Source organism: Anser anser, assembly GCF_964211835.1.
Source record: "Anser anser genome assembly, chromosome: 8".
NCBI classification, from domain to species: domain Eukaryota; kingdom Metazoa; phylum Chordata; class Aves; order Anseriformes; family Anatidae; genus Anser; species Anser anser.
In genome coordinates, this window is record NC_139728.1 from 3,942,369 (window position 1) to 3,955,109 (window position 12,741).

The 12,741-nt window shown below is 47.1% G+C and overlaps 2 protein-coding genes across 2 annotated transcripts; one reads left to right on the forward strand and one right to left on the reverse strand.

Annotated features, from left to right (window-relative positions):
- Positions 1-220: 220 nt before the first annotated feature.
- On the forward strand, positions 221-2,754 carry LOC310903203 (pancreatic alpha-amylase-like; the record flags this gene model as incomplete). The annotated part of the gene is made up of 7 exons (XM_083845958.1): positions 221-241; positions 999-1,229; positions 1,680-1,810; positions 1,898-2,020; positions 2,135-2,234; positions 2,394-2,515; positions 2,625-2,754. 7 exons carry the CDS (start codon positions 221-223, stop codon positions 2,752-2,754), a joined length of 858 nt encoding a protein of 285 aa, XP_083702084.1.
- Positions 2,755-6,786: 4,032 nt separating this feature from the next.
- LOC310903222 (pancreatic alpha-amylase-like) lies at positions 6,787-11,766 on the reverse strand. The gene is made up of 10 exons (XM_083845983.1): positions 11,557-11,766; positions 10,794-10,940; positions 10,373-10,570; positions 9,366-9,596; positions 8,786-8,919; positions 8,576-8,698; positions 8,362-8,461; positions 8,081-8,202; positions 7,846-7,971; positions 6,787-7,104 (listed from the first exon to the last, which is right to left on the reverse strand). The coding sequence occupies exons 1-10, from the start codon at positions 11,722-11,724 to the stop codon at positions 6,915-6,917; spliced, it is 1,539 nt and encodes a 512-aa protein (XP_083702109.1). The 5' UTR covers positions 11,725-11,766; the 3' UTR covers positions 6,787-6,914.
- Between the last annotated feature and the right edge of the window lie 975 nt (positions 11,767-12,741).

Genomic DNA, 12,741 nt, shown 5'->3' on the forward strand with positions numbered 1-12,741 from the left:
AGATCCTCATATCATGTCACAAGCAAAAGCTGGAAGGTTTTTGAAAGTGGAAAGTGCAGGAAAAGCCAGCAGAGGCTTAGGCAACAGATCCATTTGGCTTTCCAATTCAGTTTTATGACAGACATCAAAAATCCATCTGCACTATCTCTTTACATCTAATTTTGCATTTCTCTCCTTGACTCAGATAAATCAGTGGTCATTTAAAGGAAGGTGAAAGCCTATGGAGGCGCTCCACAGGAAAGTACTTGAAACTCATCACTTTAACTCAGGTAGAGCAACAGTTACTCTGCATGATTGTGTGATGAAAAACTGTAATATTTGCTAGCAGGCACTGTGAAATAACACTAAAAGAACATAAGGCCAATTTCCAATTACCAGTGTGATTCAGCTGTTCAATTCTTACAACGTGTTGCGCTCAGCTGCACCAGTGAGCTCTTCCTTATGGCTGGTAAACTCAGCTGAGCCTGATAAGGTGCCCCCTGTAAAACTGGCAGCAGTGCAAGATGCTACCCTGGCTGCACGCGGTAGTCATTTTGTACATGGAATGTGTGGCAGTTCTTTCACAAGGTCACAGCTCAGCCTTCATCTGCTTTGCAACAATACTCAGTGCCAATTCCCACACTGAACTCTGATGACATCAAGATGTGGAGGTGATATTTTATTGACAGCTGCTTTATAAGCTGCTGCATGGAGTGAGACCACAGTGCTATTCATTACTTTCTCCTTCCTTCTTCTTCCTTCTTCATTCCTCCTTCCTCCTTCTCCTTCCTCCTTTTCCTTTTCCTTTTCCTTTTCCTTTTCCTTTTCCTTTTCTTTTTCCTTTTCCTTTTCCTTTTCCTTTTCCTTTTCCTTTTCCTTTTCCTTTTCCTTTTCCTTTTCCTTTTCCTTTTCCTTTTCCTTTTCCTTTTCCTTTTCCTTTTCCTTTTCCTTTTCCTTTTCCTTTTCCTTTCTTTTTCCTTTCTCCATTTCCTTTACCTTGCTCCTTTTTCCTTACACAGGTCTGCGAATATCGCTTAAGTGGTCTTCTTGATCTAGCCCTGGACAAAGACTATGTACGCTCAAAAGTTGCAGAGTACATGAATCACCTCATTAGTATTGGTGTAGCAGGCTTCCGGATTGATGCTGCCAAGCATATGTGGCCTGAGGACATCAAAGCATTTCTGGACAAGCTGAACACTCTGAATACTCAATGGTTTCCTTCAGGAACAAAACCGTTCATTTACCAAGAGGTAATCGCCATGATTTTCCTTTCTGCCTCTCTTTCTGACTAAGTTTGTGTTTGTGTCCTTTTTACCTTCCTCCTCCTGAGAGGTGGCAGTGATGCCATGGGCCTGTTCCTACACACCAGGAAAGGCTGAGCTCTGCAGTCCAGTGGGCGAGTGATAACTGCCCTTCAGAAATGCAAGACGCCTTGAAATCTATGTCGGGATTTCTAATGGTCAACTCACCAGGAGGTGGTAGGCGGCAACTTAGGGCAACTCTACAGCCCCATCTTTCCACATGGTTATATCATGTATTGTACCAACTTTTGGTTGATCTGCCTGGCAGAAATGAGTGTCCTGGGCAATGCATTTCTCTCGATCTAAAGCATGAGGTGATGTTGCCGGCGGTATGCTGCAGATTTTTTGTCTCTGTGGGACCGGAACAGATGATTACCTTCTGCTTCCTGTACTAGGTAATTGACTTGGGGCGGCGAGCCGATCACAGGCAGTCAGTACTTTGGAAATGGCCAAGTGACCGAATTCAAATACGGTGCAAAACTGGGGACAGTGATCCGCAAGTGGAATGGAGAAAAGATGTCCTACTTAAAGTAAGGGTGACCATCCTGCAGCTTGCCTAGGATACGCTGGATGTGCAGCTTGGCGGGGTAGATTCAAGTCTTTGTGTTTTTGGCCAGGAACTGGGGAGAAGGCTGGGGCTTTGTGCCTTCTGACAGAGCCCTGGTCTTTGTGGATAACCATGACAACCAGCGGGGGCATGGGGCTGGTGGAGCTTCCATTCTAACCTTCTGGGACGCCAGGTAAGGAATGCTGGGCTGTCTGGGTGATGCCTCTTCCTCTTGCTGATTTGTTTGTCTGTTTGTTCCCCGGCACGCTTTCTCTTGCCACGTCTCATTATGCTTTTGGCCCATCAGGCTTTATAAAATGGCCGTTGGTTTCATGTTGGCTCATCCGTATGGGTTCACACGTGTGATGTCACGTTATCGTTGGACAAGAAATTTTGTAAACGGGCAGGTAAGTTTGTAACGCTGAAGATTCACGTTTGCTGAACTTCTCAAGTGATTTCTCTGTCCCGTGTTGGATCGCGTGGGTGGAAATTAGATGCATCATCCTTCCCGCTTTTTGCTCTGTGTTTTCCAGTAAGAACTTTCAAATGTCTCTTTTCAATAAAAGGATGCCAACGACTGGATCGGACCACCTAGCAACTCGGATGGATCAACAAAGTCTGTTACAATCAATGCGGACACCACCTGTGGCAATGGCTGGGTTTGTGAACATCGCTGGCGGCAAATAAAGTAGGAGACTCTGGAGCAAAACGCAGTAAAAGCAGTGACTTTTGCATCATGAGCCTCTTGGCTGTGGAGCTCTTGCAACTCCAGTGACAGCCATTCCTTGCATTTTCAGGAACATGGTTATCTTCCGTAACGTGGTAGACGGCCAGCCTTTCTCAAACTGGTGGGACAACGGCAGCAATCAAGTAGCTTTTGGCCGTGGCAATAAAGGCTTCATCGTCTTTAATAACGACGACTGGTAAGTCGGTGGGAGAGACCGTATCCCTGAGGAGAAGCATAGCTCCCCAACCGGAACACTGAAAGGGCTCAGGTGTTGGCAAGGGGGATGTCCTTGAGCTAGAGCACAGTCAGGTGAATAGAGATTATCGAAAGCAAGGCTAAGGTGTCTGAGTGGAGTGTCTGAAGATGTACAGATTGTCCGTTAGCATCTTGAGCGTCCCATTCCTGCGGTCTCCCTCACGTATCATGTCATCTCCAGTACACCCACGTATGAGTTCACATTAGAAGAGGCTGAGGCTGTGGACAGAGCAGTGCCCAAGGACGTAAGCCGTAGGAGCTGAAGTTTTGGTAGTTCTCAGGAGAGGAGGCACTCTCTCATTTCCCTCATCCAAACTTGCCAATCCAATCCAAGCCAGTCCAAGCCAGTTCAACCCTAATGGATTGAACGATCATCACAATTAGGATTACCTTTAGCAGCATGTGTCCTGTTGTGAAGCTCTTTTATGCTTTGATTTTGTCCTGTCCTTTTCTTCCAATGAAAACAACTCCTACAGCCTGAGCTAGATTCGCGCAGTGGCACCCCAGTTCTGGAGGGCCAGTTATCCCCAGTGGCTTGCTGCAAACTATTATCCATGCTGGGTGTTCCAAAGGTAAATGTGGAATGCATGTCTTTCTCAGGCATACTCAACTTGGAATTTGTGAACCAGTCTGAAGGCACAAATCATATTTGTATGTGTTTATATATAATATTTAATTCCAGTAGTACGTGCAGTGCTGAGGCCGAGTCTTCAATTTGTACATCACATAAAATAAATGCTACAGTCCAACATGAGGGCAAATTTGGTTTCAGACATGATCACAAGCAAAGACATATCCATCTGACAGATGATGGATGCCAAGTTGGGGGGATGTGTCTATTTGCCAGAGGGTAGGAAGGCCCTGCAGCAGGACCTGGACAGGTTGGCTTGACGGGCAGAGGCCAATGGGATAACGTTCAACATGGCTAAGTGCTGGGTCCTGCACTTTGGCCACAACAACCCCATGCAGCGCCACAGGCTTGGGGCCGAGTGGCTGGAAAGCTGTGCAGAGGAAGAGGATCTGGGGGTGTTGGTCAATGCTCACCTGAACATGAGCCAGCGGTGTGCCCAGGTGGCCCAGAAGGCCGACGGCATCCTGTCTTGTATCAGGAATAGTGTAACCAGCAGGACCAGGGAGGTGATCGCTCCCTGTACTCTGCTCTGGCAAGGCCACATCTTGAGTACTGTGTTCAGTTTTGGGCCCCTTAGTACAAGAAGGACATCTGCATGCCTTTGTTGCCTGTTATTTATGGACACCTCAGGAGGATGTATGTCATTTCAATCATTTTCCACAAAAGCTGTGGTGGTTAGAACTTGCAGTCTTTATGGCTAGAATTTTACATTTGGGGTTAGGTAATGTCTGTCTCATAGTTAGGAGAGAAACACCCAGTTTGTGAGTGTTAGACCTGAATGTCAACATGGACCAGAACCAAAACTAAACAACAATCAACCAACCAACCAAACCCAAAATCAACCAACCAAAACAAACAAACAAAAAAACTTTACAACAACGTAATGCAGCATGGAGACAAGCATACGCTGTGCTCCAGTCTCTGTCCGGATATCCATTGCAAACCTGTCTTTTGCCCCTGGGATCAGGCCAGGGAGCACTCCTGCCCCTTTGAAAGAGGCTGGCTCCCCATTCCACTTGCTGCTTGACTGCCGGGAGCCTGTTGCTTGCAGTGAGGGATAGCACAAGGCAACACAGAAGGCAGTGAAAGATTTTGGTCAAGCCACATCTGCACAGACAGCGAATGACTTAGCGTTGTTTGCTTGGAAGAAAACAGTTGTCTTACTCATGAGATATGTCATGAACAAATTATTGATGGTCACCATTTCCAGAGAACACTTCCTAGCAAATGGATAAGCTTAATTAAGAGTGCTCTTTTGCAACACTCGTTTTGATCAGAATAGCCTTGGGATAGCTTGCAGTTTCCGCGCTCTAAATTAGAGATCTCTGTCTGAGATGGTTTTCTTCTGCTGTTCTTTTGTTGTTGTTCTTTTTTTATGTGTTTTTTCTTTTCTTTTTTCTTTTTTTTTTTTTTTTTTCCATCTGATCAGCTCCAAAACCGTGAAGGTTATAGACTGATTTTAAAGTGCACCTTGTCAATAAACGGAGCTTTAAACTTTGCACTGTGGTAGAGCACTAAGCGATGCTTGGCTATGCGCAGAATCACACAGAATCACACAGAATCATCTAGGCTGGAAGAGACCTCCAAGATCACCTAGTCCAACCTCTGACCTAACACTAACAAGTCCTCCACTAAACCATATCACTAAGCTCTACATCTAAACGTCTTTTAAAGACCTCCAGGGATGGTGACTCAACCACTTCCCTGGGCAGCCCATTCCAATGCCTAACAACCCTTTCAGTAAAGAAGTTCTTCCTAACATCCAACCTAAACCTCCCTTGGTGCAACTTTAGCCCATTCCCCCTCATCCTGTCACCAGGCACGTGGGAGAACAGACCAACCCCCACCTCTCTACAGCCTCCTTTAAGGTACCTATAGAGAGCGATAAGGTCGCCCCTGAGCCTCCTCTTCTCCAAGCTGAACAACCCCATCTCCCTCAGCTGCTCCTCACAAGACTTGTTCTCCAGACCCCTCAGCAGCTTCGTTGCCTTTCTCTGGACTCGCTCGAGCACCTCGATGTCCTTCTTGTAGCGAGGGGCCCAAAACTGAACACAGTACTCGAGGTGCGGCCTCACCAGAGCCGAGTACAGGGGGGCAATCACTTCCCTACACCTGCTGGCCACACTGCTTCTTATGCAAGCCAGGATGCTGTTGGCCTTCTTGGCCCCCCAAGCACACTTCTGCCTCATATTAAGCTGACTATCAACCAGTACTCCCAGGTCCTTCTCTGCCAGGCAGCTTTCCAACCACTCATCTCCCAGCCTGTAGTGCTGCTTGGGGTTCTTGTGCCCCAGGTGCAGGACCCGGCACTTGGCCTTGTTGAGCTTCATACAGCTAGCCTCAGCCCATTGGTCCAGCCTATCCAGATCCTCCTGCAGAGACTTCCTACCCTTGAGCAGATTGACACACGCACCTAACTTGGTGTCGTCTGCAGACTTACTGAGGGTGCACTCGATCTCCTCATCCAGATCATCGATAAAGATATTAAAGAGGACTGGCCCCAGTACTGAGCCCTGGGAGACTCCACTAGTAACCGGCCTCAAACTGGATTTAACTCTATTCACCACAACTCTTTGGGCCCGGCTACCCAGCCAGTTTCTAACCCAACGAAGCATACGCCAGTCCAAGCCAAGAACAGCCAGTTTCTTGGGGAGAATGCTGTGGGAAACGGTGTCAAAAGCCTTACTGAAGTCAAGGTAGACCACATCCACAGCCTTTCCCTCATCCACCCAGCATGTCACTTTGTCATAGGAGATCAGGTTAGTCAAGCGGGACCTGCCTTTCATAAAACCATGCTAACAGGGCCTGATCACCTGGTGACCCTGCAAGGTGATGCAGCTCACTTCACATTTACAGGTGGAATAGCAAGCATGAATGTTAATTCGCAGCAAGCCACTGGGGATAACGGTGGGAGAATTGAGCTTTTGTTTGCTAAACGACATAAACTGAGTGTGAACCACGCCACTCACTGGCTTGAATGATGTCAAAGGCTGGAGTAATGGATTGGCACAGCCCAGCTTCATCTGCTGACCTGGGCTCCACGTTGGCTTTGCCCCAGAGAAGGGACCTACTGCCAGCAAGCAGAGGCACTGCTTGCAGCTGCCTGCCACAATGTGCCTGCTCCAGGTTATGGCTATGCGTGCACCTATCAGCCTTGGAAATAGAGCATTTTAACTTCCTCAGGTGCTGGCTTCTTTTGTCTTATTTTTTATTTTCTTCTGTGTTTCTGTGATCTGGGAAATGCAGTGCTCTCTTGGTAGCCTTAAGAGCTACCAATGGTATTGCCCCTGGTTATGACGTGATAATGCTACTACGATCCCGTTCGTTAGCAGAAAAGACATCACTCTTCAGTTTGATTGCCGTTTATTATTCACTGGGTATGGAGAATCACTCATTCTTGAACACCAGGGAATCGCAAATGGGGGAAACAGCATACATACAGACCGACAGGAGAGAAACAAATTCTGATTGAAGTTATAACTTGGCATCAACGTGAATTGCAACAAATGGATCTTCGTCGCTGTTACTGATCTGGAAGTTAGCCATTCCATCCCCGGAAACATACACCTGCTTTCCAGTACATGCGTTGCCCTCCTTTTGTCCAGAAATAACATCACAGTAGGTACCAGCAGGCAGACCAGTTTGCAAATTGGTGTTCATGTACCTGTGTGAAAATCAGTGAACGCTGCTTCTCCGTTGATTTCAAAACAGGTATTTCAAACTGGGTAAAGGAATTCTGAAGCTGATGCTATTGCATGACTTGGAAGGGCAATGTAATGCAAGGGAGTTCTGAGCCTGACCCTGCTTCTCTCCCTGCGCTCTCTTTTGGCCCTCCAGAACTGGGGTGCCACTGCGCGAATCTAGCTCAGGCTGTAGGAGTTGTTTTCATTGGAAGAAAAGGACAGGACAAAATCAAAGCATAAAAGAGCTTCACAACAGGACACATGCTGCTAAAGGTAATCCTAATTGTGATGATCGTTCAATCCATTAGGGTTGAACTGGCTTGGACTGGCTTGGATTGGATTGGCAAGTTTGGATGAGGGAAATGAGAGAGTGCCTCCTCTCCTGAGAACTACCAAAACTTCAGCTCCTACGGCTTACGTCCTTGGGCACTGCTCTGTCCACAGCCTCAGCCTCTTCTAATGTGAACTCATACGTGGGTGTACTGGAGATGACATGATATGTGAGGGAGACCGCAGGAATGGGACGCTCAAGATGCTAACGGACAATCTGTACATCTTCAGACACTCCACTCAGACACCTTAGCCTTGCTTTCGATAGTCTCTATTCACCTGACTGTGCTCTAGCTCAAGGACATCCCCCTTCCCAACACCTGAGCCCTTTCAGTGTTCCGGTTGGGGAGCTATGCTTCTCCTCAGGGATACGGTCTCTCCCACCGACTTACCAGTCGTCGTTATTAAAGACGATGAAGCCTTTATTGCCACGGCCAAAAGCTACTTGATTGCTGTCGTTGTCCCACCAGTTTGAGAAAGGCTGGCCGTCTACCACGTTACGGAAGATAACCATGTTCCTGAAAATGCAAGGAATGGCTGTCACTGGAGTTGCAAGAGCTCCACAGCCAAGAGGCTCATGATGCAAAAGTCACTGCTTTTACTGCGTTTTGCTCCAGAGTCTCCTACTTTATTTGCCGCCAGCGATGTTCACAAACCCAGTCGTTGCCACAGGTGGTGTCCGCATTGATTGTAACAGACTTTGTTGATCCATCCGAGTTGCTAGGTGGTCCGATCCAGTCGTTGGCATCCTTTTATTGAAAAGAGACATTTGAAAGTTCTTACTGGAAAACGCAGAGCAAAAAGCGGGAAGGATGACGCATCTAATTTCCACCCACCCAATCCAACACGTGACAGAGAAATCACTTGAGAAGTTTAGCAAACGTGAATCTTCAGCGTTACAAACTTACCTGCCCGTTTACAAAATTTCTTGTCCAACGATAACTTGACATCACACGTGTGAACCCATACGGATGAGCCAACATGAAACCAACGGCCATTTTATAAAGCCTGATGGGCCAAAAGCATAATGAGACGTGGCAAGAGAAAGCGTGCCGGGGAACAAACAGACAAACAAATCAGCAAGAGGAAGAGGCATCACCCAGACAGCCCAGCATTCCTTACCTGGCGTCCCAGAAGGTTAGAATGGAAGCTCCACCAGCCCCATGCCCCCGCTGGTTGTCATGGTTATCCACAAAGACCAGGGCTCTGTCAGAAGGCACAAAGCCCCAGCCTTCTCCCCAGTTCCTGGCCAAAAACACAAAGACTTGAATCTACCCCGCCAAGCTGCACATCCAGCGTATCCTAGGCAAGCTGCAGGATGGTCACCCTTACTTTAAGTAGGACATCTTTTCTCCATTCCACTTGCGGATCACTGTCCCCAGTTTTGCACCGTATTTGAATTCGGTCACTCGGCCATTATCAAAGTACTGACTGCCTGTGATCGGCTCGCCGCCCAAGTCAATTACCTAGTACAGGAAGCAGAAGGTAATCATCTGTTCCGGTCCCACAGAGACAAAAAATCTGCAGCATACCGCCGGCAACATCACCTCATGCTTTAGATCGAGAGAAATGCATTGCCCAGGACACTCATTTCTGCCAGGCAGATCAACCAAAAGTTGGTACAATACATGATATAACCATGTGGAAAGATGGGGCTGTAGAGTTGCCCTAAGTTGCCGCCTACCACCTCCTGGTGAGTTGACCATTAGAAATCCCGACATAGATTTCAAGGCGTCTTGCATTTCTGAAGGGCAGTTACCACTCGCGCACTGGACTGCAGAGCTCAGCCTTTCCTGGTGTGTAGGAACAGGCCCATGGCATCACTGCCACCTCTCAGGAGGAGGAAGGTAAAAAGGACACAAACACAAACTTAGTCAGAAAGAGAGGCAGAAAGGAAAATCATGGCGATTACCTCTTGGTAAATGAACGGTTTTGTTCCTGAAGGAAACCATTGAGTATTCAGAGTGTTCAGCTTGTCCAGAAATGCTTTGATGTCCTCAGGCCACATATGCTTGGCAGCATCAATCCGGAAGCCTGCTACACCAATACTAATGAGGTGATTCATGTACTCTGCAACTTTTGAGCGTACATAGTCCTTGTCCAGGGCCAGATCAAGAAGACCACTCAAGCGGCAGTCACGAACCTGTGAAAGGAAAAAGGAGCAAGGTAAAGGAAACGGAGAAAGGAAAAACGTAAAGGAAAATGAAAAGTAGATAGGAAAGAGTCAAAGTATGAGGGACAAATGAAAAGGAAAAGAATGAAAGAAATGGGAAAGGAGAAAGGAGAAAAGAGAAATGAGAAGGGAGAAAGACAAAAGGAGAAGGGATAAAGGAACAAGGAGGAAGAAGAAGGTATTGGATAGCACTGTGGTCTCACTCCATGCAGCAGCTTATAAAGCAGCAGTCAGTAAAATATCACCTCCCATTCTTGATGTCATCAGTGTTCAGGATGGGAATCTGCACAACGTATCATTGCAAAGCATTTGAAGGCTGAGCTGTGACCTTGCGAAAGAACTGCCACACATTCCATGTACAAAAAGACTACCGCGTGCAGCCAAGGTAGCATCTTGTACTGCTGCGAGTTTTGCAGGCGGCACCTTATCAGGCTCAGCTGAGTTTACCAGCCGTAAGGAAGAGCTCACTGGTGCAGCTGAGTGCCTTGGGCCCCATCAGTTCAGGCGCACACTCCTGCGCATGCCCACATGAAACATGTGGGGCAGGTTTGTGATTTCTCAGTGCCTACAATACTGTGCACCACAAGTACCTTCCCTGAAGAGAAGCCTATGACGCTCACCACTGTATTCACTGGTCAGGTGGCGAAGCGCTGAATCTGTGGTAAACTACTCCCTTTGTGTGGCCTTACGGTAATCTTTACACAACAGGTTAAAAAAGAATTCACAGTTTTCCCATAAAAATTTACCTGGTACATGTCTCCATAATTCTGGATTTCTCCATTTGAGGTGTGACATTTGCCATCATTGAAATCCCAGCTAGAGTACGGCACTTCTGGAAAACTTTCGCTCCCAGCATCGAAATAGCTTCCACAGGTTGAGTGGGTTCCTGAGCCACCCGCAGCCCCACACATGTGGTTGACAACAGCATCCACATAAATATAAACCTGGAAAAGTAGTGATTGCACTTCAGTATGCTTTGTAGCACTGGGAAGCGACAGTCAGAGCTTTACCGCATCACTGTTAATTCGACCTTTTTCCCCTTTCACTTTCATTTTCCCCTTTCACTTCATTCTCCATTTATGCCTCCTTTGAGGACAGGAGCAGTGACTTGCCTCAGCTGCAACCGCACTGCTCGCTGTATCAGTTACATGTTTTAAAGGCACTTACTCCAACGTTGTTGCATCTGGTCACCATGTCCCTGAATTCATTTTCGTTTCCTGATCGAGTGCAGATCTTGTAGCTGATGGGCTGGTATCTTTCCCACCAGGGTCTGTTTGGGTTAGTAACGACAATATTTTCATTTGGAGGAGAAACCTGCAGGTGAGATGGTGGACCTCAGTAAGAAATCAGTAGTTTTTATTTCAAGTTCTATGTGCAAAATGTGCACCAAGATTAGTCCTGGATTTCCATGAGAGACAGGCTTTGAGCCAGACCCGGTCTCTCTCGCTCTCTCTCCCTCCCTGCAGCACAAGCTTGGGTCAGCGAGATGTCAGTCTTGTAGACTGGTGACAAGGAAGTTCGCTTTTGTTCCCATGGGCTGCCCACGTCCAGCCTGGGCCTGGTGTCCAAGGACACGCGCATGGCAGGGCTGAAGCCACAGGAACTACTTTTGTCTGGAATAGAGACATCCTTTGGAAAGCCAAAACTCCACGCTGAGACACTTGCCTCGGTAAAAAGGGAAGAGGAAAACTTAGCCTTCCAAGGGAAGCCCATCAGGGGAAAGCATGCACCTTTGCAGCTGGTCTGCTGGAGAGACACTCTACCCAGGCCGGCAGGATCTCTGGTTGCGCCTAACAGCATTTACTACTTCCATCCCCACGTTCCACACCAAAGTTACTCGGAGCTGGCTGTCTCCGATTCTGGTCTTCTGCGGTTCATTACTCAAATGCTACAAAGCAGTTTTACTACCTACGGGCAGGAAACAACGTACCTGAACTCCTCCAAATCCATTAGGAGCTAAGTAGCGTTCACACTCAAGAGCAATATCGGCCCAGCGCCATTCAAAGAGATGTACAATAGATGTCCTCCCAGCCTTAGTGTTGGGGTTGTACTGTGCCCCGCAAAGCCCTACGGCCGCGAGGAGAAGGAGAACTTGCATGGTGCCTTCAGCATAAGGCTGTGGTCTCTCCACTGGCCATTTATACTCCTGCAAGGTGACTAAGTTCCTATTGCAGCTGACAGATTTCTCAGAGATAAACTCTATCAGTTATTGTTTGGCTAGCGAGCTGGGTATCACTCTTCCGTTTTGTTTTTTCCTGAATTGCCCCACAGCTGAAGATGAACTACCTTTTCATAATGTTTATGCCTTATCATAAACCAAGCAGTCTGTGCGCAGCGCACCCAAATTTGGGACTTTATTCTTTCCAGTCATATAAACAAAGATAATGCATCAGAAGTTAGCCCAGGCGTGACACGTGGACCCTCAAGTGGAGCTCTGGAACGTAAAAGGAAAGGAAAGGAATTAAAAGACAAGTGGAACTCTAATAGCTCTCAGAGAACGAATGAATGCATCAGCATTCAGAGGCATCTAGCGCTCACGATTAATCCCAGCTCACACCTGGCTACCACACCAGCCACTCTCAGTCAATAGCAGATGCATCACACAGCACGTTGTGAGACTTGAACAGCTGAATCACCCTGGTAATTGGAAATTGGCCTTATGTTTTTTTAGTGTTATTTCACAGTGCCTGCTAGCAGATATTACAGTTTTTCATCACACAATCATGCAGAGTAACTGTTGCTCTACCTGAGTTAAAGTGATGGGTTTCAAGTACTTTCCTGTGGAGCGCCTCCATAGGCTTTCACCTTCCTTTAAATGACCACTGATTTATCTGAGTCAAGGAGAGAAATGCAAAATTAGATGTAAAGAGATAGTGCAGATGGATTTTTGATGTCTGTCATAAAACTGAATTGGAAAGCCAAATGGATCTGTTGCCTAAGCCTCTGCTGGCTTTTCCTGCACTTTCCACTTTCAAAAACCTTCCAGCTTTTGCTTGTGACATGATATGAGGATCTCATTTGGAACTAATATATAACATCAAGTTCTTAGTACAACACTCCATGAGTAAGCTGGAGTCAGGCCCATGATAAAACAACACTCTGTGAGAATTCAAAA